The 27,056-nt window shown below is 53.9% G+C and overlaps 2 protein-coding genes across 2 annotated transcripts in view; one reads left to right on the plus strand and one right to left on the minus strand.

Annotated features, from left to right (window-relative positions):
* Positions 1 to 1,693, plus strand: part of BAZ1B (bromodomain adjacent to zinc finger domain 1B) — an 82,156-nt gene extending 80,463 nt beyond the window's left edge. The window contains exon 20 of the mRNA XM_054493805.2: positions 398 to 1,693. The gene's annotated coding sequence lies outside the window, so the exon portion shown is untranslated. The remainder of the gene's footprint in view (positions 1 to 397) is intronic.
* A 4,273-nt stretch (positions 1,694 to 5,966) lies between these two features.
* Positions 5,967 to 8,300, minus strand: FZD9 (frizzled class receptor 9). The gene has a single exon (XM_054493806.1). The coding sequence runs from the start codon at positions 8,077 to 8,079 to the stop codon at positions 6,304 to 6,306; it is 1,776 nt and encodes a 591-aa protein (XP_054349781.1). The 5' UTR covers positions 8,080 to 8,300; the 3' UTR covers positions 5,967 to 6,303.
* Positions 8,301 to 27,056: the final 18,756 nt, after the last annotated feature.

Below are 27,056 nucleotides of genomic sequence, written 5' to 3' on the forward strand. Positions count from 1 at the left end.
CAGAAATGCCTGTCATCCCAAGCTTATGCTGTTTTTCTAAAAGCTCTTTATGGGGCTTGATATTGGGTTGGTGGTCTTTGTCCAGAAATATTAAGGGACAAAAAGGGCCATAACCCTCCCTTCTGAGAGTTTCCAGGAGGAGTCTGAGGGTCTAGCTTTTCTGGTGAACGCAGTTCCTGTTCCTGCCTTCTTTCCTAAGGGCCTGCTCGCTCTGGTTTCCACCACAGTGCGAAGCCCCTCTGGTCTCCAGGGGAGGGATTGCTGTGTTACATAGCAGGATCAGGGGTAATCAGGCCAATAGGGGAGATGGTGGCGATTTTTCTTCTTTAATCTGTATTTATATACAGTCTTGTTTCTTTAAGCCCGTACTCTGTCTCTTCCCCCGTCTTCCTCTCAGGTGACAGTATCAGTGAGTGCCATACAGAATTCTGTATTCACCAGCATCATGAAACAGTTGTGGTCTTTTGAGTTGGTCTTGGCAGAGTAAAGGGACGTGTCCTGGAGCCATTCCTGAATCTCTCTCACCTTCTTTGTGACAGCTTCCCCACCCAAAAAAAAAAAAAAAAAAAAAAAAAAACCACAAAAAACAAAGAAACAAAACTAAGGCACTTCACTTAGAGACTGGAGTCCTGCTTATAATCATGCATATAACCTTTACTTTGATGGATCTGGCCAGAGGGGTGTTGGAGCCCAGCCCACCCACATACCAGTCAAGCTCTTAGGGGAGCAGAAGAAAAGCAGGAAGAATTTAAATGTTTAATTTTTTTTAAAATTGACTTTTCTAGTTATTAAAAGTTGCTTGTTTCAGCAGTGATATTGTATAAAGAACATCTTGTAAGATACTCCTGACATCTCGCTTTGGCACATGTACAGTACAGTTTCTATGATAATGTGTTTGCTCTAACTTCCCTGGCTTCTCCCTCAGCCCATCCACTCTCCTGCAGAGCAGTTGGGTTGGAGGCTCATTGAGGCAAGCAGCAACATTGGAGGGGGGGTGGGGCGGTGCTGTGTCCGCTGCCTCCCATGCCCGTTCTGACCTCAGACTTGGAACTCCTCAAGAACCTGAAGATTCCAGTGGTCAGTGTCGGTGGGGGGTGGGAGGAGAGAGCGGCAGAGAAGCTCTGAGAGCCCCTTCCCACAGCAAATCTAGCTCTAGTTGTTATATTTAGGCAAAACTTTGTAGTCTTTCCCTTTTATGATGGATTTTGATAAAAGTAAAAAACAGGGTTTTTCTTTTTTATCACCTTTGAATTTGGAAATTTTGAGCACCCAAGCTCTTCTGCACCTGTTTAAATTAAAGTCCACCAAGGGGACTGCAGCTCCTAGAACATGAGAATCAAGCCTCTCAATATTAAACTGCGGAGTGTGGCCCCTGCTTCCCCCATCCTCCCGCCCAAGGACGACGAGGATTGCTCCAGGGCTGCTGGGTAGTTTACCGTCCCTTCTATAGGCATGGAGTTGGCACTGACATCACAGCTTCATAACCCCACCACCGCCAGCTTCCCCTGCCTCCTACATCCAGTCTGTTCTTGTTCATAGTGAGAATCCTGTGTTCCCACTTCAGTGACACCCGAATTGTTTGTTGTTGTTTTTTTTTATTGTCTTCAAGGAGGAAGGGCCCCATTAAAGGGTGAACTTGTAATAAATTGGAATTTCAAATAAACCTCATGTACTTGTGTTTATAAAGAAGAAACCACTCTGGTGGCTGTTTCTTTGTGCTCTTTCTTGGTGGGTGGGGGTGGGTAGTGCTGTCCCGAGTGCTGCTTTCCCAGTGACCCTTGGAGCCAGGTACTCTGAAGGCTTGGCCTCCAGAGTCAGAGGGCCTCTCAGTGTTCTTAACCACAGAAAGAAGTACTCCCTCCAAGCCTCTCCTGGCCCTGTCTCCGTCTAAAACTCCGAAAAACTTCATTTGAAAGTAGGAATTACGGTGAAAATAGGTTTTTAAGCCTTCACTACGGGGAAACTTCTGCCATTTTTTTTTTTTTTTTAAATATACTTTAAGTACTTCTGCCATTTTAAAACCTTCCTCAGGGAAAAAAAAATTTGTGGGGGGCTCACTCCGTCACCCAGGCTGGAATGCAGTGGCATGGTCTCAGCTCGCTGCAACCTCCATCTCCTGGGTTCAAGCAATTCTCCTGCCTCAGCCTCCCAAGTAATTGGGGTTATAGCGACACGCCACCACGCCTGGCTAAGTTTTTGTATTTGTAGTAGAGCCAGGTTTTCACTGTGTTGTCCGGGCTGGTCTTGAACTCCTGACCTCAGATGATCCACCCGCCTTGGCCTCCCAAAGTGCTGGGATTACAGATGTGAGCCGCCACGCCCAGCCTCAAGGAAAATTTCAAACACACAAAGTATAATGAATTCCCATGCACTCGGCTTTGACGGTTCTACCACATGTCTAATCTTTATTTATGCCTTCATTTATCTTTTAAAGTCCGACTGGCTGATGTGCGTAGGGTGCTGCTAGGCAGCCACCCACCAATGGAATACAGAGATTTTGCTGAGCCACTGCTGTGGGCCCAATTACTTAGAAATTAAACTGCCAATTCCTGACCAGCTGAACAAGCTGAAGCTGGTAATGGGAAGAGCCTTTGAGGCCTGAACCTTGGGCGCAGGTTCTGCTGCTGAGCAGCTTTGTGGCCTTGATAAGCACGGGTGAGCCATGGCCTACACAGAGCACTTAGGGAATTTTCATCCCGCCTGGAGGAAGTGGGCTTGCCCCAACAGCAAGTTGACTTTTCCTGCTCATCTGCTCCAGCCTCCAGCTCTGGAGAAGAGAACCGTGTTCCCTCTGGACATTTTCTGCATGGCGACAGTGACACTCAAGGCTCCCAGCCTTCCTCTGTGAAGTCCTGCTCCTCCAGTAATTTTCCCAGGCACACACTAGGATACTGCCTTGGGGTGGTCACTTCTGGTCGTGTCCTGGTCTCAGCACACTCTTAGCCACTGCCTCACTTACCAGGCTGTGACCTTGTGGGGCAGCCACTTCACTTTGATGACTGCAAATGGGGGCATGGGAACTCCACCTCTGAGGACAGGGGCCTGAGTCATGACCTGGGAGTCAACTGAGGCCTGTCCTTGTCCTGCACGCTCTTCTCAAATTTTCTCTGGGGAGGGGACGTGGTCAGTAGACTTGGTTGACAAGGTGGCATCTGGATTTCAACAGTCACTCAGAGGGGGCATCTCTTCCTGCTGGCCAGGGGCCAGGGCGTCTCTAGAGGACACTGAGGAACTCACCTCCGTTAACCGCGCTCTCCTAACCCCAGCCCTGGGCCTCCTGGCTTTTCAACACCTGGGACTGCTGTGTTGACGAGCTGCTTCCTTGAGCAGGTGACTTCCTGGGAGCAGGAGGATCTCGGGCTCACCACACACAAAAGCAGACCCACAGGAACAGGCTCAGTCTCCCAAGAGGCTTGCGGGCGTGTGATGCTACACTCTGAAGACCCAAATGCCGGGCACCAGGACCACTAAGGGGAAGGCCCGGGCCTGGGCACGCGATGCACATGCCAGCATGTGTGGGTTTCCAAGGTATTTTTAGCCCCGGAGAGTTCTTTAATGGGCGTGGGGAGAGGTCTGGCAGTGGTAGGGGTGTTGGTCTCCTCCCCACCCGCTTTGCCCAGCTTCTGGGGACATAACCTTGCCAAGGCATACACCCTGCCTTTCCCCACCAGGACCTAATCGGATCCCTGGTGTGGAACGCACAAAAGCTCTGGAGGCAGACTTGGGTTCAATTCCCAGCTTGGCCTCAAACTGCGTGGCTATGTGCTGCAGCGGCCAACCCATCTAAACACTTCCCGTCCGAAACGTGGGGCGAGCAGATCACATGAGAGGGCTGTGTTTCCTTTTTCCCTTTCCTCTAGGGCCTAGGACTTATTTCCATAGCATCTTCCAGGTCTGAGAAAGCTGGCAGGGCCCTGCCCTCCCTCCCAGGTCCTGGCCTCAAAGCACAGCCCCCTGGGGCCTGTCCTGATCCTACACTGCCCGTCTCTGCGCTCCCATCCCGGCTGCCCTGAAAACCAGCACCAGGCTGGTGTCTGCTGAGCAGGACATGGTCACTGACAGCAAGGAAGAAGGGGCAGGTGGGTGCCCTTGGATGCTCATCCTCCCCCTGCCTTTCCCACACCCCTCCTGCCTTGCTCTTCCCAAGTCTCTGGAATCCTCTCCATTCGCTCCAGCTGCCCCCGCCCTGGTATAGGCCCTTCCCATCTTCCCTTCCACTGCCTGTGAGCCCAACTCCCTGAAGCCTCTGCCCCTCCCACGCCCAGTGTGGGCACTTAACTGCCTCTAAGGAGCTCATTCTGTTTCCCACTCAAAGACCCTCGCATGGCCAGGTGCAGTGGCTCACGTCTATAATCCCAGCACTTTGGGAAGCCAAGGTGGGTGGATCACTTGAGGCCAGGAGTTCGAGACCAGCCTGGGTAACATGGTGAAACACCGTCTCTACAAAAAAATGCAAAAATGAGCCAGGCATGGTGGCAGATGCCACCTGGGCAGCTGAGGCAGGAGAATTGCTTGAACCCAGGAGGCAGAGATTGCAGTGAGCTGAGATCGTGCCACTGCACTCCAGTCTGGGCAACAGAGCAAGACTCTGCCTCAAAAACAAAAAACAAAAAACAAACAAAAAAAAACCCTCATGTGCAGCATTACAAGGAGGTAGGGTCACTTGGCTTTGTTGGTCAGAGGCACATGGGGACTTAATGTGTGCTCTGCGCAAAGGGAAGGATTTAGATGGAGAGGGCGTTCCCCGTGCAATAAACGGCCTAAGAACAGGTGCGAGGGCTATAAGCTTCCCTGGGGCACCACTGTGCTTTGTGGTGAGGAATACCCCTTAACCCCCTCAGCCCGCCATGGTCTTGTCTCCTGGGAGCATGACCCAACCTGTTTGATTCTCCCTGGGTTTTTCTTGTCCCTGTGGGATTGGTGGTTGGGGTAGGGCACAGGGCTCCAGCCCGAGAGGCCCTAGGTTTGGGGCTCCGCCTCACCATTCATCCTCAGCACCTGAGCGTCTCCGCTCCTGGAGCCTCCCCGTGGCTCTAAAGTGAGGCTGGCAGCCGAGCTGGACCGCTGGGATCTCCTGGCACTGACACCAAATGCCGGCCATGTGTAGTAGGCACCCAGGGACAGTAGTAACTAATACTCGGCTGTAGTCACAGCAGCCAAGATGGGGCCCTGGGGTCTGACCCCAAGCCAATAGGGGTCTCCAGATGGCCACACGTGCCCAGCTACCCAGTCCGCAGAAACAGGGCAGGCCCTAGCAGCCCTGAGCTACCGCAGCACACAGATGGACATGGGACCCTTCCCCATACCTGCCCCAGTGTGGAGCTCTGCACAGCCACCTGAGCTGCCTCATTCCGACCACTGCCATTAGCAACTCAAATCTGACAAGCTTAGGAGCTGGGGCCCAATTCCCACTCTACTCAAGGGCTTCCCAGCTCCACGTGCATGTCTGCTACCCAGAGGCCCACAGACCAGAATAACCTCATCTTCACCCCACCTGGAGACACCAGGGAGCAGGCTGGGGCTGCCCTGGTGGGGGCCCCGAGGAGCCAGGCAGACACACCAGCAATTTTCCAAGGCCTCAGGGAGGGGGCCCTCGTGACAACATTGACACAGGCTGACACCTTTACTTTCCACGCCAATGAGGAGAGCAAGGTCCCAGAGAAGGAAAACTCATTCATAGCCTCAAACTGGACTCCCTGGGGCTGGAGGTGGCAGTGTCACCCTGGGGAATTCCCTGAACATCCCGCAGGCGTCCCTGTCTCCATTTGGAAGCACAGAGACAGGCGGGAGGGGAAAACACGCACACATGGTGTCTGGGACTCCTGCAATGCACAGCTGTTCCGGGGGGGACTTCCTCCTGATTGGGGGGTGCCAGCACCCACCGCCAGCTCTGCTTACAAGAAAGACTCCTGCAGGGCCCTCACCCTCCTACCTTCCCCCCTTCCCAGCCAGAGAGGACTCAGCAGTGCCACGCGGGGTTTATTCCAGTCACAGCTTCCAGAGGAACGCAACAATAAATTACATCATTAAATAAACTCCGGCTGGACCCCTCTGCCCCCTCCTCTCCACATCCTCCACTAGGACCCTGTGGGGACTCAGCATGGTCCAGCCCCCGCATTAGGGGAGACCCCATCTCCCCTAATGAGCCTCACGGGGTCCCCGCCCTGATCCTCAGCCCCCGGTGCTCACTTGCCTGACCTTGACAGCTGGGCAGCTGCTAGTCAGCTGTCTCTAGGGGGTGCAGGGGGCAGGGTGTGGAGGGCAAGGAGAGGGCAGCAGCCACCCCGCGCCAGGCCTGTGTGGCTAGAGGTGTGTGGGGTTCTCCAGAGAGGGGTCCGTCTTAGTCATGTGCAAGACCACGGTGGGAGCCTTATAGTGGCAGTGCATGCCACGTCCGTAGCTCCCAGGGGCGCGGCAGGCCTTGGCCCGGGCCCGGCCAGCTGCTATCTTGCGGTGGCACAGGCTCTGCCAGGTCTGGAAAGTCTTGGAGCTCCACACCCAGACACCGCTGGTGATCCCCACCACCAGTGACATGAAAATTTTGAGCATGAAGACCGCCACGGTGGGCACCGAGCCCCCTGGCAGCGAGCAGTCCCTCCGGCCTCCGGGCCCAGCGGCCGCTGCGCATGGCTGCTCTGTGGCCCGAAGGCGCCAGAAGTCCATGTTGAGGCGTTCGTAGACATAGCAAACGATGACGCAGGTGGCGGGCACCGTGTAGAGGATGGAGAAGACTCCGATCTTGACCATGAGCTTCTCCAGCTTCTCTGTGTTGGTACCGCCCGTCTTCATGATCTTGCGGATGTGGAAGAGGGCCACGAAGCCGGTCAGGAGGAAACTACTGCCCAGCACCAGGTAGCCGGAGAGGGGCACCAGCACGAAGCCCGTGAGCGCCGCTGCGTCCGTGCTGGCCACATAGCAGAGCCCTGTCAGCTCATCACCCGCCACCTTGCGCAGGGTCAAGATGACGATGGTCTTGAGCGCGGGCAGGCCCCAGGCAGCCATGTGGAAATAGCTGCCGTGGGCCTCGATGGCCTCGTGGCCCCATTTCTTCCCGGCCGCCAGGAACCACGTGAGCGTCAGGACCACCCACCAGAGCGAGCTGGCCATGCCGAAGTAGTAGAGCAGTAGGAAGACCAGCGTGCAGCCCGTGTTCTCCAGGCCCTCCTGGATCACGTAGAGCGCGCCCGCCTCCTGGTCACAGGCCACGCTCTGCGCTCCGGCCACCGCACGGATTAGGAAGGCCAGCGAGTAGACGTTGTAGCACATGGAGAGGAAGATGATGGGGCGCTCGGGGTACTGGAAGCGGTGGGGCTCCAGCAAGAAGGTGAGCACGGTGAAGGCGGTGGAGAAGAAGCACAGCGCCGACCACACGGCCATCCAGACCAGCGCGAAGTCCTTGTCGCGCCGGGACCAGAACACCTCGACGCCGGGCCCGCAGCGCGGTGCGCACGAGCGGCTCTTCTCCACGTACTGGAACTTCTCGGGGTTCTCGCAGGTGCCACTGCCGCCCGCGCCCTGGCCCAGGTCCCCGGGAGGGCGCGCGGGCCGCGGCGCCACGGGCAGCATGCCCAGGCCCTTGTGGGGCTCCACGGGGCCGGCCGTGGCGTTCTCGGGCGCCTCCATGCACAGCGCGTGCGGGTCGTTGCGCGTGGGCAGCCGGGCGCAGTCGAGCGAGTCCGGCCAGCCGAAGTTGAACTGCTCCATGATGGGCGCGCAGCGCAGGCGCGCCTGCTCGCACATGGGCCGGCAGGCGGGAATGGGCGTCGAGACCTGGTCGGTGCACATGGGCGCGTAGAGCGAGCACAGGAAGAAGCGCAGGTGGCTGTGGCAGCCGTACTGCACCAGCGGCGCGAACTCCGCCAGCTCGGCGGCCGCCTCGCCCTGTGACGTGTGGCCCAGCAGGTTGGGCATGCGGGTCAGGTTGTAGCCGATGCCGCGGCACATGGGGATCTCCACCGCCTGGCACGGCGCAGCCCCGCGCCCGCGCTCCGGGTCGAAGCGGCCGATCTCCAGTGCCGCGCCGCCCGCCGCCAGCAGCTGCCACAGCAGCAGCGCCCCCCGCAGAGGCGCCACTGCCATCCCGGGCCAAAGGCGGGAGCGCGGCCCCGGCTCACTCGGGCCGAGCGGTCCCGCGCCCCGGTGCCTGCCCGCCACGTCGCGGGGCGCCGGCCATCGCCGAGCCGCCCACGTGTGTCCGGGCGCCCTGGGCAGCGAGCGGGCAGCCGCCCGAGGGACAGGAGCCGCCGAGCCCGCCTAGCCGCCACCGCTGCTGCCACCCGAGCCGCCGCTGAGCCAGAGCCGGCGCAGCCTCCCGGGGCCGAGGCTACCAGCCCCCGGGGCGGGGCTCCGGGCGGACACGCCCAGGGACACGCCCCCTGCTGGGCTTTAAAGGCGCCGCGTCTCCCGGCCTCGCGGAGCGCGGGGTGGGGCCGGGCCTCATGGGTAGTCTGCGCGCTCGCCCTCCGCTTACTTTCTTCCCTTCCCTTGCTGCCTGGGGGAGGCTGCGGGAAGTCCCCGTACCCACACTCTCAGACTGGGTCGCCTCATTTTACTCTAGGAAGGAGACTTTTTTTTTTTTGAGACGGAGTTTTGCTCTAGTCGCCCAGGCTGGAGTGCAGTGGCGCGATATCGGCTCACTGCAACCTCCGCTTCCCGGGTTCCAGCGATTATCCTGCCTCAGCCTCCCGAGTAGCTGGGATTACAGGCGATTGCCACCACGCCCCTCTAATTTTTTGTATTTTTAGTAGAGACGGGGTTTCACCATTTTGGCCAGGCTGGTGTCGAACTCCTGACCTCAGGTGATTCACCTGCCTCGGCCTCCCAAAGTGCTGGGATTAGAGGCGTGAGCCACCGCGCCCAGCTGGAAGACTTTTTATTTTTAATCGTTATTTCTTTTTAGAGACAGGGTCTCTCTCTGTCCCCCAGGCTGGAGTCCAGTGGAACGACCGTAGCTCACTGCAGCCTCCCTCTCCCGGGCTCAAGCGACCTTCCCGCCTCAGCCACCAGAGTAGCTGGGATTACAGGTGGGCACCACCACTCCCGGCTAATTTTAAAATGTTTTTGTAGAGACAGGGTCTCACTATGTTACCCAGGCTGGTCTTGAACTCCTGGGCCCAAGGGGTGCTCCCGCTTCTGCCTCCCAAAGTGCTGGGATTACAGGCGTGCTCCATCGTGCCCGGCCAGGGGAGACCATTTCTAAGGCTTCCCAGGTGTGGAAGTCTCTGCCTTGTACTCAGTGGCAGCTCAAATGCAGCGTCTGCCTCTCTCCTGGGTGTATGTGACTTGGGGCTCCCCTCTGAGCCTCAGCTTGCTTTTCTGTAATGCAGGCAGATAATCCTACTGTTAAAATCAACAGTTCTGCCAGGCGTAGTGACTCACCCCCACCCCCATCTTGCCCCATCAGCCTGGGCAACATAGTGAGACCTCGTCTCTAATAAAGAAAAAAAAAATAGTTTTTTTTTTTTGAGATGGAGTTTTGCTCTTGTCGCCCAGGCTGGAATGTAGTGTGGTGTGATCTTGACTCACTGCAACCTCCGCCTCCCGGGTTCAAGCAATTCTCCTGCCTCAGCCTTCCAAGTAGCTGGGATTACAGGCGCCCACCATCACTCCCGGGTAATTTTTGTATTTTTAGTAGAGACGGGGTTTCACCATGTTGGCCAGGCTGGTCTCGAACTCCTGACCTCAGGTGATCCATCCACCTCGGCCTCCCAAAGTGTTGGGATTACAGGCATGAGCCATGGTGCCTGGCCTGAAAAAAAAAAAAAAGGAAAAAAAATAAAGGAAAAAAGAAAAAAGAAAATCAACAACACGTATTGGGCACCCGAATCTGATCGATCACACCTCACACTTGTCCTTATTGTATCTTCTCAGCAATCCAAGAATGCTACGTTATCCTTATTTCCCAGGTGGGGAAACTGAGTCTCAGAGAGGAATGACATACCCAAGGGCATAGGGCTACTAAGTGTTCCATTTGTGATTGTCTGTCCTGGACCCCATACCCATTTCACAAGGCCACCTTGCTCCTCTGGGGAGTGGCGCCATCACCCTCTCACCTCTCTCTAGGCTGCCCCCTTGAGACCCCTGGGACCCGCTTATAAACTGCCATGGTTCCTGGGTAGCTCTGTGGGTGAAATCCAAGTGCCACCGGCAGGCCACACAAGGGGCAAGGGGCCCTGATCTGGGACTCTTTAGAGAAGGCCATCCCCCTTTCGCCCATCTGTTCCTATTCTCTTGGCCTGGAAACACCTGGAGGACTCAGAATGTTTCACATGAGCACTTAGCACTTTCATGTGAGCACTTAGCACTGTTTCACGTGAGCACTTTGCACTGTTTCACGTGAGCACTTAGCACCGTTTCATTTCACGTGAGCACTTAGTACTATTTCACGTGAGCACTTAGCACTGTTTCACATGAGCACTTAGTACTGTTTGACGTGAGCACTTAGTACTGTTTCACGTGAGCATATAGCACTGTTTCATATGAGCACTAAGCACAGGGCTAGGCACCCTGGCTAAGCCCAGGGATGGTGAGTGAATGAATGAGTAACATAGAACTTCAGGGAGGCACAGAAACTGACCGAGGACCTGCTGTGAGCCTCCTGGGCTCTGGGCCAGGGATTTTACAGTGATCATTTTTTCACCCTCATCACAGTGCTACAAGGAATCCCGTACCCATATACAAATGAGAAATTGAGGCTTAGCAAACTCAAATATTTGCTCAGGATTACGTAGCTCGTAAGGGTCAAGATTGGCATCCAGGCTCCTCCATTGCAAGAGGCTGCCTGTTAACACCACCAGAGGCAGGGCACCAGCCCAGCCGGCCCAGCTCAGCCACACCTGCCTGCCGTAGAGCCTGGCCTGTGGTGGGGACTTGGGAAGGAGTCAGCAGTGGTGGCGGCAATGGTGAGAAAATGGGGCCATCATTTCCCACACATCCCTGTAATTAGTGCTCTGCTACCCTTAGAGCTGTGCTGGAGCAGGGAGGGGACCAGGCAGGGGACATGCCATCTCGGGCATACACTCAGCCCCTCACTCTTCAAGAGGACCGGGAGATGGGGCACCAAGGAGATGCAGCCAGCCCTGTGTCCAGCACACGATAGCACTCAGCCACATGTGGGCCATGAGACTTCCTGAAGTTCCCAAAGAGGTAAGGCAGGAGTGTGGTACCTGTGACCCTGGAGGACCCAGGTTAGGCACTGTGGCTCAAGCCTGTAATCCTAGCACTTTGGGAGGCCAAGGTGGGAGAATCGCCTGAGCCCAGGAGTTCGAGACCAGCCTGGGCAACGTAGCAAGACCCCACCATCTCTAAAACAAAAATAAACAAAAAAGTCAGGGATGGTGGTATGCGCCTGTAGTCTCAGCTACTCGAGAGGCTGAGGCTGGAGAATCGCTTGAGCCTGGGAGGCTGCAGTGAGCCATGATCACACCACTGCACTCCAGCCTGGGCAACAGAGTGAGACCCTATCTCTAGAAAAAAAATAAAAAGAAAGACAGGGAGAGAGGGAGGGGAGGGAAGGGGAGGGAAGGGGAGGGGAGGGGAGGGAAGGGGAGGGGAGGGAAGGGAAGGGAAGGGAAGGGAAGGGAAGGGAACCCAACCCAGCTTTGATCACCTGGGCAATGCCAGAATAAAGTGCATGCTCTCAGGGATGGCAGCGGAAGTTCCTCCAAGCAGAGCCCGCGCCTCACCTCTTCATTTCCTGTCACACTCCACACTCCACTCTTACTCCTCCCCAGAAACACCCTGCAAAGCCATGCTTCGAGGCCTTTGCCTGGCCTGTTTCCCCAGCTCTGAAGGTCTTCCTCCTCTTCTGTTCCATCTGGCACCCCAGATTGAAGCATCACCTCCCAGGGCCAGCCCAGCAGAGCCTGGCCGGGGCTGGAGGCTCTGCTCTGTGGATCCAGGGTCCAGGCCAGCCCATCTGTCCAGCACACTGTGGCCTCCGCATCCGTGCCCTCCCTTGGCCCCATGCCAGCCACTGTTCAAGGGCCATAGAATAACATCAAGAAATAACATATTGGCCGGGTGCAATGACTCATGCCTGCAATCCTAGCACTTTGGGAGGCCAAGGTGGGAGGATCGCTTGAGTTAAAGTCCAGCCTGGGCAACACAGCAAGACCCCCTCTTTCCACAAAAAAACCCACAAAAAAACAAAAAACCATATTATTTCTCTGTATCTGGCCCCAAAGAGGCCTAGGTGCACAGATGATAGTGATGTGTGGCCCCAACTCCTGAATCCCCAGCTGTCAGGGTGCCAGGAGATGGGGCTCCCCTCCCACAGACTTGGGAGGTTCAGGCTGCTAGAAACCTCCCACTGCTGGGGCTGGCCTAAGAGCCAGGTTTTGTGGGCCCCCGCTCCCATCTTGCCAGGGTGGAGAAGCGTCGGGGGGCCCTCCCTCTGGCAGCCTCGGTGGGCAGGGCGCCCCAGGGGCCGTGGGATGCCGGGCCTGTCACCATGGCAACGGCCGTGCCTGGGAAGCCAGAGGAGGGGAGTGGATGAGCCCCGCCCCCACGCAGATGCGGCCTGGGAGAGAAGAGGCCTCTGGCCTCCTGCCCACGCACCCGGCTTTGTCACCCGATCTCCCTCTTTACAAAGGCGGAACAATGCTCCTGGAGTTCACTGAAAGGGAGACTATGCGGAGGACCGGAGGGGCCGGGAGGAGGGATGTCACTATCAATGCCCATCTCCGGCACCCCTCCCTGGGCCGAGGGGCCCCCCTAAGTCCTCCTCCCCCTGGTGAGAAGCCGTCCCTCCTGGGAGCCCTGGCTGGGGCCAGTAGTTGTCCTGCATATGTGGGAAGGGACGCCCTCCTGACCTGTGTCCCTGCAACCCCAACACATGTGAACCCCTCCCCGAACACACGTCAACCCCCAGAGGGTACACCCTCCCCTTCCTTTCCTGCCTCCTCCAGGATGACCCCCACTCAGCGCCCCGCGGACCCTCGTGCCCACCTCTGTGCCTTGCAGCCACCATGCTGCACCTGTGCCTTCGTCCCCATGAGCCTGGGGAGGTCAAGGCCCCGGCCGTGCTCTGCAGCATCTCGGAGCCTGCTGTGGAGTAGGCCCCCATAAATATCTGTTGTGTCTAAAGAATGTCAGAATGAGAAGAGGAGCAGAGATCCTTCTGGAATGGCTGAACTCTTGTGGGGCCCCTAAGGCTGGGGAAGGAGTATTGATTGGATTCTGGGGGAGACAGGTGGCGGTGTGAGTAAGCAGGGACCAGAAAGGGGACTATCCTGCACCTCCTTCAGGTGCCTGGGCCGCCCTACAGGAGAGGCTGTCCGTGGTCTCGGGGTACCCAGCAGGTCCACCCGACACACCTGCTCCCTGGGGCAGGATGGGCGGGAGGGCCAGTGTGTTCCTGCGGAGGCAGGTGCCAGTTCGTGTGTGTGTGTCTGTGTGTGTATGTCTGTGTGTGTGTCTCTGTGTGTGTGTGTCTCTGTATGTGTGTGTCTCTGTGTGTGTCTCTGTGTGTGTCTCTGTGTGTGTGTATGTCTGTGTGTGTGTCTCTGTGTCTCTGTATGTGTGTGTCTCTGTGTGTGTGTCTCTGTGTGTATGTGTCTGTGTATGTGTGAGTGTGTCTGTGTGTGTCTCTGTGTGTGTGTCTGTGTGTGTGTCTCTGTGTATGTGTGTGTCTCTGTGTGTGTGTCTTTGTGTATGTGTGTGTCTCTGTGTGTGTGTCTCTGTGTGTCTCTGTGTGTGTCTGTGTGTGTGTGGCTCTATATGTGTGTCTCTATGTGTGTGTGTGTCTGTGTCTGTGTCTCTGTGTGTGTCTGTGTGTGTGCACATCTGTCTGTGTATGTGTCTGTGTGTGTGCATCTGTGTGTGTGTCTCTGTGTGTGTGTAGGTTAGGTGCACACACAGGGTCCATGCAGGTGCCTGTTTACTCCTGTGTGTGCACCTGTGCCCAAGTACACAGGTTGTGCACAGGGGCAGGGCTGGGAAGACTCCGGGTGTGGCTCAGGGAATATTTTCCCTTCTGTAGCTTGAGCCCTGGTTCTGACTCAGTTTCCCTTTATGAGCTATCAAGGGCTATACTAGACTGTCTGTTCCATTCTTTTTTTTTTTTTTTTTTTTTTTTTTTTGAGACCAAGTCTCACTCTGTCGCCTAGGCTGGAGTGCAGTGGCATGATCTCGGCTCACTGCAACCTCTGCCTCCTGGGTTCAAGCAATTCTCCTGCCTCAGCCTCTGGAGTAGCTGAGATGACAGGTGTGCACCACCACACCCGGCTAGTTTTTGTATTTTTAATAGAGACGGGGTTTCACCATGTTGATCGGGCTGTTCTCGAACTCCTGACCTCAGGTGATCCACCCTCTACGGCCTCCCAGAGTGCTGGGATTACAGGTGGGAGCCATTGCACCTGGCCCAATTTAATGATTTTTGACCTATGGATTATATGTATGCAGTCTTCATCAGGATTGGTCCACATAATGAACATATTCCAGTTAAAATGCAAATATCTTACTGGAAAGTAGCACATTAAAATGTTAATAACTGTCCAGTCTTGGTGGTTCACGCCTGTAATCCCAGCACTTTGGGAGGCCGATGTGGGAAGATCGTTTGAGCCTGGGGGTTTGAGAGTAGCCTGGGCAACATAGCGAGACCCCATCTCTACCAAAAATTTAAACATTAGGCAGGTGTAATGGTGTGCAACTGTGGTCCTAACTAGTCAGGAGTCTGAGGCAGGAGGATTGGTTGAGCTGGGAGGTCGAGGCTGCAGTAAGCTGTGATCATGCCACTGCACTCCAGCCTGGGCAGCAAAGTGAGACCCCATGTCTACAAAAAAAGAAAAAAATTAACCGGGTAAGGTAGCACACACTTGTAGTCCCGGCTACTTGGGAGGCTGAGGCAGGAGGATCACTTGGGCCCAGGAGGTCAAGGCTGCAGTGAACTATGGTTGCAATCACCACTGCACTTCAGCCTGGGCACAGAGTGAGACCCTGTCCAAAAAAAATTAATAACTAGTACATACTACAATATAGTGTGAAATGAGCTTAATCATAACTACCATTTATTAAATATTAATTTGTATCTCATTTAATCCTGACAATACCTTATGAGGTGATTATTTATTTATTTTTGTTGAGACGGAGTCTCACTTTGTCACCCAGGCTGGAGTGCAGTGGCGCGATCTTGGCTCACTGCAACCTCTGTCTCCCAGGTTCAGGTGATTCTCCTTCCTCAGCTTCTGAGTAGCTGGGATTACAGGCATGTGCCACCACGCCCAGCTAAATTTTTTTGTATTTTTAGTAGAGACGGAGTTTCACCAGGTTGGCCAGGCTGGTCTCGCCATGTTGGCCTCTCCTGACCTCAAGTGATCCACCCACCTCGGCCTCCCAAAGTGTTGGGATTACGGACATGTCACTGCACCTGGCTGGTGGTTATCTTTTATTCTCATTTTTAGATGAGGACATTGATATTTAGAGAGAACTGAAGCAACTTGGGCAAGTGATAATGGCAGGATTTTTTTTTTTAAGACAATGACTGGGCATGGTGGCATGTGCCTGTAGTCCCAGCTACTCGGGAGGCTGAGGCGGGAGAATTGCTTGAAGCCAGGAGGTGGAGGTTGCAGTGAGCCAAGATCGCACCACTACACTCCAGTCTGGGCGACGGAGTGAGACTCTGTCTCAAAAAAAAAAAAAGACAGTGAGTATATTCATCACCCCAAAAGTTTTCTTGTGCCGTCCCTCCCTTCGCTGCATCTGTAGTCAGGAAGCCAATCACTGCACTGCATTTTGTTATGACAGATTAGTTTGCATTTGTTAAACAGAAAATAATGTTATGACTTTATGTCACTTTTTTTTTTTTTTTTTTTTTGTGAGACAGTCTTGCTCTGTCACCCAGGCTGGAGTGCAGTGGCACGATCTCGGCTCACTATAACATCTGCCTGATTTTATGTCACTTTTTAATAGGGGACATTAAGTGAGCCCTTACTCCATGACAGGCAATCGCCCTTTTGTGCCTCTGCAGCACACAGCACAGACTAGACTGGGTTCTGGGGACACAAGATGAGCCAAATTTGGGACCAGGCACAGTGGCTCATGCCTGAATCCCAGTGCTTTGGGAGGCCAAGGTGGGAGGATCACTTGAGGCCAGGAGTTTGAGACTAGCCTGGGCAACATAGTGAGACCCTATCTCTACATTTTTTTTTTTTTTTTTTAATTAGCAGGGCATGGTGGCACATGCCTGGAGTCCCAGCTACTTGGGAGGCTGAGGAGGGAGGATGGCTTGGGCCCAGGAGGTTGAGGCTATTGTGAGCTAGGATCATGCCACTGCACTCCAGCCTGGGCATGGAGCAAGACCCCATCTCTCTCAAAAACAAAAAAAGATTCAGCTCCTGCCCTAGAGTGGCTCAAGATCAGCAGGAGTCACAGACAGAGCAGTGACTACTCTGGTGTCAGCTGATGCCCATGATTAGAGAGAGAAGCTGTGGGGGCTGGAGTCAGCAAAAACGATGCAGGAGCTGAATCTCAAGACCAAGTGGGAGCCAGGTAGAAGAGAGGGAAGGGTGTTGTTGACAGAGGGACCAGCCTCTGCAAAGCACTGGCGAGAAACAGGAAGTAGCCCACTTCATGCTCCGGGTCTGGAAAGCCAGGATCTTCCCTCGGGCAATGAGGAGCCTCAGAAGGTTTTTTTTTGTTTGTTTTATTTTGTTTTGTTTTTGGTTTTTTAGACGGAGTCTCGCTCTGTTGCCCAGGCTGGAGTGCAATAGCATGATCTCGGCTCACTGCAATGGCACAATCTCAGCTCACTGCAACCTCTGCCTCCTGGGTTCAAGTGATTCTCCTGCCTCAGCCTCTGGAGTAGCTGGGATTGCACCACCATGCCCGGCTAATTTTTGTATTTTTAGTAGAGACGGAGTTTCACCATGTTGGTCAGGCTGGTCTCGAACTCCTGACCTCGTGATCCGCTGGCCTCTGTCTCCCAAAGTGCTGGGATTACAGGCATGAGCCACCGCGCCTGGCGGAGCCACAGGTTTTACGGGAGGGAGTCCTTAATAGGGTCTGCACAGAGTGCTGTGGGGGCAAAGGGCAAGCATGGGTTCTGCAGGGAGCAGGCGGGGACCAGAAGAGAGGACAGAAGAGGACACAAGCCCAGTGGCTCACAGCTGTAGTCCCAGCTACTCGGGAGGCTGAGGCGGGAGGATCGCTTGAACCGGGAGGTAGAGGCTGCAGTGAGCTGTCATCTCTTAAAAAAAAATTAAATTAAAAATAAAAATGAAAAAGAGAAGCGGACCAGCGCCGGAGCCCTGGAGGGAGGAGGCCTTTGAGGCCGCGATCGCAGCGTCGGCCAAGGGCAGTCCCGCTCTCTGCGCTGCTCGGGGAGCCCCGGCCACGGGACAGGCCCGGAGGCGCCGCCGCTGCTGAAAGCCGCTTTTGTGCGGCCGAGCGAGCTCCTGTTTCGTTGACGTTGGACTCTGCTGCTTATTTATCCAACTCGGAGGGAAATTCTGCAGCGGCGAGGGGGAAAAAATAACCTCAACTGCCGCCGGGCGACCAGGAAAGAGGCCCCAGCGCCCCCGACCCCCACCCTCCTTCCCGCCGGCCTGTCCGGCCCAGAGAGGGGCCAGGGAACCTGGAAGGACCCGAGGTCCCTGCTCACTGCAGCCTGGGCCTCAGACGGCCCAGAGCCCTGCCCCAGCCCCGGGCCGGGCCGGGAGTCCACCTTCTCGGAGGCTTGCTTGTCCCAGAGGGGTCCCCAGGGAATGTCACCTGACTCCTGGGCCAGCCCCTGAGGCCAGCAAGCTGCACTGTGCCCGGCCCCTGCCTGGGGGAGGCTCTGGGAGAGATGGTCCCCAAGGTGTTCTGGGGACTTTCCTGACCCTGCTTGGCTGGCCCAGCCACAGCCCGGCCACTGCAACCAACGCAGGACCCTGGCTCCCGGCCCACCCGCCTCTCCAGGTATGAGGGGCAAAGCTCAGCAAGGCGGGGCAGGTGGGGCTGTGACCTTCAGCCTCGGCAGACCACATCCTCTCTCAGCCTGGGGCGTGTGTGCAGGACAGGAGTGGGCCTTCCCGCCCCCAACTCACACAGCCTCTTCCTCCCTGCTGTCTCCCTTCAGTCCCTCCAGGCAGCAGTCAGTCCCTGGTCCAAGGGGCAGGTGGCACTTGGCCCAGCCCCTCACCTTGCCCCAGTGATGTCTACCGGGGTGGGGACAAGGGTACCTGTCTCCACTGCCCTTGCTCTGGCAGGACATCTTTAGGGTGGGGGGGGTGCCACTCCCTGCCCCCAGCCCTACACCAAGTTCTTCCCAGCCTCCTATGAGTGCTTAGTGGCCCCACCTGGTCACAGCAGGAGCTTTATTTTATTTTGAGACAGGGTCTCACTCTGTCGCCCAGGCTGGAGTTCAGAGGCGCGATCTTGGCTCACAGCAACCTCTGCCTCCTGGACTCACAAACCATCCTCCCACCTCAGCCTCCCAAGTAGCTGAGACCACAGGATCAAGCTACCACATCCAGCTAATTTTTGTATTAAATATTTTTTGTAGAGATAGGGTTTTGCTATGTTGCCCAAGCTGGTCTCAAACTCCTGGGCTCAAGCAATCCTCCTGCCTTGGCCTCCCAAAGTGCTGGGATTACAGATGTGAGCCCCTGCACCCAGCCCAGCAGGAGCTTTAAAAGAGCTGTACCTGGGCCAGGCGTGGTGGCTCACACCTGTAATCCCAGCACTTTGAGAGGCCGAGGCGGGTGGATCACGAGGTCAGGAGTAGGAGATCAGCCTAGTGAAACCCCCGTCTCTACTAAAAATACAAAAATTAGCTGGATATGGTGGCGTGCGCCTGTAATCCCAGCTACTCAGGAGGCTGAGGCAGGAGAATTGCTTGAACCTGGGAGACGGAGGTTGCAGTGAGCCAAGATTACGCCAGTGCACTCCAGACTGAGTGACAGAGCAAGACTCCATCTCAAAAAAAAAAAAAAAAAAATCTGCAACTGGCCAGGTGCGGTGGCTCAAGCCTGTAATCTCAGCACTTTGGGAGGCTGAGGTGGGTGGATCACTTGAGGTTAGGAGTTAGAGACCAGCCTGGCCATCATGGGTGAACCCTGTCTCCACTAAAAATACAAAAATTAGCCAGGACTGGTGGTGCACACCTGTAGTCCCAGCTACTTGGGAGGCTGAGACAGGATAATTGCTTGAACTGGGGAGGTGGAGGATGCAGTGAGCGGAGACTGTACCACTGAACTCCAGCCTGGGCAACAGAGCAAGACTCCATCTCAAAAAAAAAAAAGAAAAAGAAAAAAAGAAGAGCTGCACCCTATCGCCAGGTCACCCGGGGACCCCTCCTTGACTTGTAAGCAGCAGCCCTTGGTCCTCCTTACACAAGCACATTGCAGATCTGGCCTCCCGGGGGTTCCCCACAGCACATCCCACACCCAGTCTTTAACTGTACTCCAGTCCCACTGACTGCGGGCAGGACCCAAAGTCTGCCGTTCACTCCTCAAGGGGCCCCTGCACCTGGTATGCCCGAGCTGTACCTAACCTAGTTCAAGCTAACTCAGTCCAAGACTTGACTTGGCCATCACCCCCTCCAGGGCATACCCACCTAACCTGCCTGGTCATCTCCCACCCCATTGTCCCCCAGCCTGGGTCCAATTCATTTCCGTGCCCTCAGCACAGTGCTCAGTACGTATCTGTTGAATGAAGTCCTCTAGAAATGAGAGTTGGACACACCAAGGAGGAGACATTCACGTGGGTCCTCGATCTGCTAACTTCATGATCATTCGGGGTTCTGTCGTCCCCCCACTGCATTATAGGGGAGCTCCAGGCCTCCTCCTCCCTCTATTCCTCTTTCTCCCTTCTCTTGCCTGCCATGTGCCATGAGCTGTGGACCCAGGGCCTGGGTGTGGGCCTGGGGGTGGGGCCAGGCCTGCAAGGAGACCCCTGACATCCCCGCAGAAACAGGTGCTTTTTTTTTTTTTTTCAGACAGGGTCTCGCTCTGTTGCCCAGGCTGGAGTGCGGTGGTGCAATCATGGCTCACTGCAGTCTCGATCTCCCAGGTTCAAATGATCCTCGCACCTCAGCCTCCCAAGTAGCTGGGACTACAGAGCCCGAGCCCACCACCACGCCTGGCTAAGTGTTTGTTTTTTTTTTTTTTTTTTTTTTTTGAGACGGAGTCTCGATCTGTCGCCCAGGCTGGAGTGCAGTGGTGCCATCTCTTCTCACTGCAACCTCCACCTCCCGGGTTCAAGTGATTCTCCCACCTCAGCCTTCCAAGTAGCTGGGACTACAGGCATGTGCCACCAGGCCCGGCTAATTTTTGTATTTTTTAGTAGAGATGGGGTTTCACCATGTTGGCCAGGCTGGTCTCGAACTCCTGACCTCAAGAGATCTGCCCACCTCGGCCTCCCAAAGCTGGGATTACAGGCGTGAACCACCGTGCCCAGCCCTGGATAATTTCTTATTTTTTGTAGAGATGGTGTCTTGAGACATTGCCTAGGCTGGTCTCGAACTCCTGGCCTCAAGGGATCTTCCTGCCTCGGCCTCCCAGAGTGCCGGGATTATATGCATGAGCTGCCACATCCAGCCCCTTTTCAGTCAATTCTTTTTTGTTTTGTTTTTTTTTTTTTTTTGACTGGAGTGCAGTGGCGCAATATTGGTTCACTGCAAACTCCGCCTCCCGGGTTCAAGTGATTCTCCAGCCTCAGCATCCTGAGTAGCTGCGACTATAAGCACCCGCCACCATGCCTGGCTAATTTATAATTTTTTCTAGAGATGGTGTCTTGAGATGTTGCCTAGGCTGGTCTTGAACTTCTGGCCTCATGTGATCCTCCTGCCTCAGTCTTCCAACGTGCTGGGATTACAGGCATGAGCTGTAATACCTGGCCCCTTTTCAGTCAGTTCTATCACCATTTCCTTGGGCACCTATGCAAGGAAAAACTTCAGGTGCTACTCTGGGGTTCAGGCCCTGGGAAGCAACGTCACAGAAGGGCTGAGTCAGCTTGTAGAGTCAGATGCCCAGATTCAAATCATGCCCCACGATTGTGTCACGACAGATATATATATATTTTTTTGAGACAGGATCTCACTCTGTCACCCAGACTGGAGTGCAGTGGTGTGATCTCGGTTCACTGCAACCTCCACCTTCTGGATTCAAGTGACTCTCGTACCTCAGCCTCCCGAGTAGCTGGGATTACAGGTGACTACCACTACGCCTGGCTAATTTCTGTATTTTTAGTAGACAGGGTTTCACCATGTTGGCCAGGCTGGTCTCAAACTTCTGACTTCAGATAATCCACCTGCCTCAGCTTCCTAAAGTGCTGGGCTTACAGGCGTGAGCCACTGCGCCCGGCATGTTAGACAATTTTTAATTCATCCTCTCTGTGCTGTTGTTTTCTCAGCTGTGAAAGGAATATTCTGGTGGGGACAAGGTTACAGGGTTGCTGAGAGGGTCTCATGACATGAAGGTACTGGCCTTGGCACAGTGCCTGGTGGGGCGGGGACTCCGCACATGCCTGTGATGTCACAGTTACTGTCAATTCACAGCGAACCTTCCCTCCTTTTCCTGTTGACTTTGCCACACTCCTGCAACCCTCCCTCCCTTCTTCCTCTCTCTCTCTCTCACACACACACACACACACACACTCTCCATTCACTGTCTCCATAATACTAATGTCTCGAGTTGCCATTGGAAGCCCCATTGTCCTCATTTTGTTTTGTTTTGTTTTGTTCGTTTGAGACGGGGTCTCGCTCTGTCCCTCAAGCTGGAGTGCAGTGGTGCGATCTCAGCCCACTGCAACCTCCGTCTCCCGGTTCAAGCGATTCTCCTGCCCCAGCCTCCCCGAGTAGCTGGGCTTATAGGTGCCCGCCACCACACTCGGCTAATTTTTGTGTTTTTTTGTAGAGACAGGGTTTCACCATGTTGGCCAGGCTGGTCTCGAACTCCTGACCTAAGGTGATCCGCCCGCCTCGGCCTCCCAAAGTGCTGGGATTACAGGAGTGAGCCACCACGCCGAGCCTCCGTGGTCCTCATTTAGACTTTCATGGATTGTAGGCACTTTTGACTTCCTGGGGCCCTTCTTCCTTTAAAAAAAAATTAGGCCAGGCGCGGTGGCACATGCCTGTAATCCCAGCACTTTACGAGGCCAAGGCGGGTGGATCACCTGAGGTCGGGAGTTCAAGACCAGCCTGACCAACGTGGAGAAACCCCGTCTCTACTAAAAATAGAAAATTAGTTGGGTGTGGTGGTGCATGCCTGTAATCCCATCTACTCAGGAGGCTGAGGCAGGAGAATCACTTGAACCCAGGAGATGGAGGTTACGGTGAGCCAAGATCATGCCATTGCACTCCAGTCTAGGCAACAAGAGTGAAACTCCGTCTCAAAAAAAAAAATTAAAAATTATATTTGGGCCGGGCTTGGTGGCTCAATCCTATAATACCAGCACCTTAGGAGGCCAAGGCAGGAGGACCACTTGAGGCCAGGAGTTCAAGACCAGCCTGGGCAACATAATGAGAACCCATCTTTACCCAAAAAAAAAAAAAAAAAAAAATTAAAAATTAGCCGGGCACGGTGACGTCTGCCTGAGGTCATATTCAAGAAGCTGATGTGGGAGGATCGCTTGATCCCAGGAATTGGAGGCTGCAGTGAGCTAAGATCGTACCACTGCACTTCAGCCTGGGCGTCAGAGTGAGACCCTGTTTCTAAAATAATAATAATTTTAAAAAATGATATTTATGGTTGCATTGGGAAAAGATGAATCTATTAATTTACATGGAGACATTTTTGGCCTAAAAGTTATATGCATTTTTTCCTTCTGATTTTAAAAGAACTGAGGCCAGGCATGATAGCTCATACCTGTAATCCCAGCACTTTGGGAGGCCCAGGTAGGTGGATCACCTGAGGTCAGGAGTTCGAGACCAGCCTGGCCAACATGGTGAAACCCTGTCTCTGCTAAAAAATATAAAAATTAGCCGGGCACCTGTAATCCCAGCTATTCGGAGGCCGAGGCAGGAGAATCGCTTGAACTTGGGAGGTGGAGGTTGCAGTGAGCTGAGACTGCACCATTGCACTTCGGCCTGGGCAACAGAGCGAGACTCTGTCTGAAAGAAAGAGAGAGAGAGAGAGGAAGAGGAAGAAGGAAGAGGAGGAGGAGGAGGAGGAAGGGAGGGAGGGAGGAAGGAAGGAAGGAAGGGAAAGAAAGAGAGAGAGAAGAAAAGAAAGAAGGAAGGAAGGAAGAGAGAAAGAGAGAGAGAAAGAAAGAAAAAGAAAGAAAGAAAAAGAAAGAGAGAGAGAAAGAAAGAAAGAAGAAAGAAAGAAAGAAAGAAAGAAAGAAAGAAGGAAGGAAGGAGCCAGCCTTTGGGGGCCCCTGAGCGTGTGGTGGGCTCTGGGCATGGTGTCCCCTTGTGCCTGCTGGGTAGGCAGCCCTGGCTGCCTGGTGGAGCCTCATTCCCTCCGCACAGAGGTTTGCTTCCTCCAGGTGGGCGGACACACTGACCGGAGTTTCTGTCTTGTTTGGAATTCTCTTCCTTCTTCCCTGCACCTGGGTAAAGAAAGCTTCCTCCTATAAAAGTGGGAGGTTTGGCCCACGAGAGCCTGCAGTCCTTCCCACATCCTCGGCTGAGGAGAAATCTCCAGTATTCTGGGCTCAGGCTCCCCTTTCCCTCCCGGGTGGCTGAGCCAGCCGGGGGTGCCTTGGCTACAGCCCCCTCCCCTGTGTCTCAACCCCAGCCACCCAGTAGGAGAGGTCAGGTCTTTCTGATGCCCGACATCACCTCTACCCTGCTCCAAAGCCTTCACTGGCTCTCATCTTCTTAGTGTCATACCCACACGGGTCAGCCCGGTGATAAGGGCTTGCTGGGCCTCAGTGACCTGCCATTGCTGTCCCAGCCCTACTCACAGAGCCTGGGTTCCCAACATCTGTGTCTCTCACTCTCACCCAGCCCAGACACACCAGCAAGCCCAGTGCTTGGCTCACACCTTTGCCCAAGACAATCCCTCTGCTGGCTATACCCTTCTTGACTGGCTTTGTGCTTACGTTTCTTAAGGACAAAGAAATATAATACATCTCACTTATAATCACCTTTTTTTTTTTTTTTTTTTGAGACAGAGTCTTGTTCTGTCACTCAGGCTGAAGTGCAGTGGTGTGATCTCAGCTCACTGCAGCCTCTGCCTCCTGAGTTCAAGCAATTCTCCTGCCTTAGCCTCCCGAGTAGCTGGGATTACAGGTCTAAGCCACCATGCCCAGCTAATTTTTGTATTTTTAGTAGAAATCGGGTTTCACCATATTGCCCAGGCTGGTTTGGAACTCCTGGCCTCAATTGATCTGCCTGCCTCAGCCTCTCAAAGTTCTGGGATTCCAGGTGTGAGCCATTGTTCCCGGCCTATAATCACATATTTAAAAATAACAAGTGTAATGTTTTGTGCAAACTTTAAATTACAGTATATATGCATTTAAACAATAAAGTCTGGGTGCAGTGGCTCACGCCTGTAATCCCAGCACCTTGGGAGGCCAAGGCAGGTGGATCACCTGAGGTTGGGAGTTCAAGGCCAGCCTGACCAACATGGAGAAACCCCCACTCTACTAAAAATACAAAAATTAGCCAGGCGTGGTGGCGCATGCCTGTATTCCCAGCTACTCGGGAGGCTGAGGCAGGAGAATTGCTTGAACCTGTGAGGCTGAGGTTGCGGTGAGCCAAGATCGCGTCATTGCACTCCAGCTTGGGCAACAAGAGCAAAACTGTGTCTCAAAAAACAAAAACAATAAAAAGTTGGCCAGGCACAGTAGCTCACCTGTAATCCCAGCACTTTGGGAGGCTGAAGCGGGTGGATCACCTGATGTCAGGAGTTTGAGACCAGCCTGGCCGACATGGTGAAACCCCATCTCTACTAAAAATACAAAAATTACCCAGGTGTGGTGGCACACGCCTCTAATCCCAGCTACTCAGGAGGCTAAGGCAGGAGAATCGCTTGAACCCAGGAAGCGAAGGTTGCAGTGAGCCCAGATCGCGTCATTGTACTCCAGCCTGGGCAACAAGAGAAAACTCTGTCTCCAAAACAATAACAACAGCAAAACAAATGAATAAAACTCATTATATTCATTTGCTTTTATTTATTTATATTTAACTTTATTATTATTATTTTGAGACAGAGTCTTATTCTGTCACCCAGGCTGGAGTGCAATGATGCGATCTCGCCTCACTGCAACCTCCGTCTCCTGGGTTCAAGCGATTCTCCTGTCTCAGCCTCCCAGGTAGCTGGGGTTACAGGTGTGCAGCACCACACCTGGCTAATTTTTTTTATTTTTAGTGGAGATTGGGTTTCATCATGTTGGCCAGGCTGGTCTCGAACCCCTGACCTCAAGTGATCCGCCCACCTTAGCCTCCCAAAATGTGGGGAGCCACTGTCCCGGCGTATTATTAGTTTTAGAGACGAGATCTTGCTTTGTTTTCCAGGCTGGAGTACAGTGGCTCAATCATAGCTCACTGCAGCCTCGAACTCCTGGCCTCAAGCAATCCTCCTACTTCAGCCTCCCAAAGTGCTGAGATTATAGGTATGAGCCACTGCACCCGGCCTCTCTATTCTCTACTTCCTCTTTCTGGAATTTCTATTAGGCGGATGTTGAATCTCCTGAATTAATCTCTAATTTTCTTCCCTTCCCCTTCCCTTCCCCTTCCCTTCCCCTTCCCTTCCCCTTCCCTTCCCCTCCCCTCCCCTCTCCTCCCCTCCCTTCCCTTCCCTCCTTCCTTTCTCTCTCTCTCCCTCTCTCTTTCTCTCTCTCTCTTTCTCTCTCTCTCTTTCTCTCTCTCTCTTTCTCTCTCTGTCTCTCCCTTTCTCTCTTTCTCTCTTTCGTTCTTTTTTCATCTCATTCTGTCACCCAGGCTGGAGTGCAGTGGCACTTCTCAGCTCACCAAAACCTCTGCCTCCCGGGCTCAAGCAATTCGCATGTCTCAGCCTCCCAAGTAGCTGGGATTACGGGTGCACACCACCACACCCGGCTAATTTTTGTATTTTTTTCGTAGAGACAGGGTTTTGCCATGTTGGCTGGGCTGGTCTCAAACTTCTGACCTCGGGTGATCCACCCACCTCAGCCTCCCAAATTGCTGGGATTACAGGTGTGAGCCACCGCGCCCGGCCTTAACTACCATATTTTAAATTTACTGGAGGACTTTTTTGTTCTCTATTTTTCTTTTTTCTTTTTTTAATAGCATCCTGCTCTTATTTCAGAATAGAAAAATTTTTAAGGTATGTTGAGTAAGAATCTATAGAGCAATGAAAATGCAAGAGCAATAGCTATGGGCACCAAATGGTCAATCTTGTTATCATAATGTTGAGTGGAAGAAGCCAGGTCCACCGGACACATGCTGCTCATTTATGCAAAGTTTGGACACAGGCAAAACAAAACTAGTTTGATCATAATGGGAAACATTAGAGAAATGCAAAGACATGACCATCATAATTGTCAGGAGAAGGCATTGGTTAGGATTGGGAAGAGGCAAGCAGAAGCATTTAGGGATTGGCTGGCAATGTTTTACTTCTTGGCTGAGTGAGGGTTGCATTGGTGTTTATTTGATAACACGTTCTAGGGGCTGGGCAAGATGGCTCATGTTTGTAGTCCCAGTACTTTGGGAGGCCAAAGATGGGAGGATTGCTTGAGCCCGTGAGTTTGAGACCAGCCTGGGTGACACAGCGAGAACCTGTCTCTACAAAAAATTAAAAACAACAACAACAACAACAACAATAAAACTAGCTGCGTGTGGTGGCACAGCCTCAAACTCCTGGGCTCAAGTGATCCTCCCTTGACCTTCCAGCCACTCAGGAGGCTGGGGTGGGAGGATCGCTTGAACCCAGGATTTTGAGGCTGCAGTGAGCTATGCATAAGCCACTGCACTCCAGCCTGGGCAACAGGGCAAGACTCTGTCTCAAAAAAAAAAAAATTTAATTTGAACACTTCTATTTTGTGCAGTTTTCTCTGTTATATTTTACTTTTTAAAAAGAAAAAGCAGCCGGGCGCGGTGGCTCACGCCTGTAATCCCAGCACTTTGGGAGGCCAAGGTGGGTGGATCACCTGAGGTCAGGAGTTCGAGACTAGCCTGACCAACATGGAGAAACCTTGTCTCTACTAAA

This window comes from Pongo pygmaeus, chromosome 6 (genome assembly GCF_028885625.2).
Source record: "Pongo pygmaeus isolate AG05252 chromosome 6, NHGRI_mPonPyg2-v2.0_pri, whole genome shotgun sequence".
Classification (NCBI taxonomy): Eukaryota; Metazoa; Chordata; class Mammalia; order Primates; family Hominidae; genus Pongo; species Pongo pygmaeus.

Excerpts from the sequence above, each read along its gene's own strand:
- FZD9 (XM_054493806.1), bottom strand. The coding sequence starts at position 8,079 with ATGGCAGTGGCGCCTCTGCGGGGGGCGCTGCTGCTGTGGCAGCTGCTG.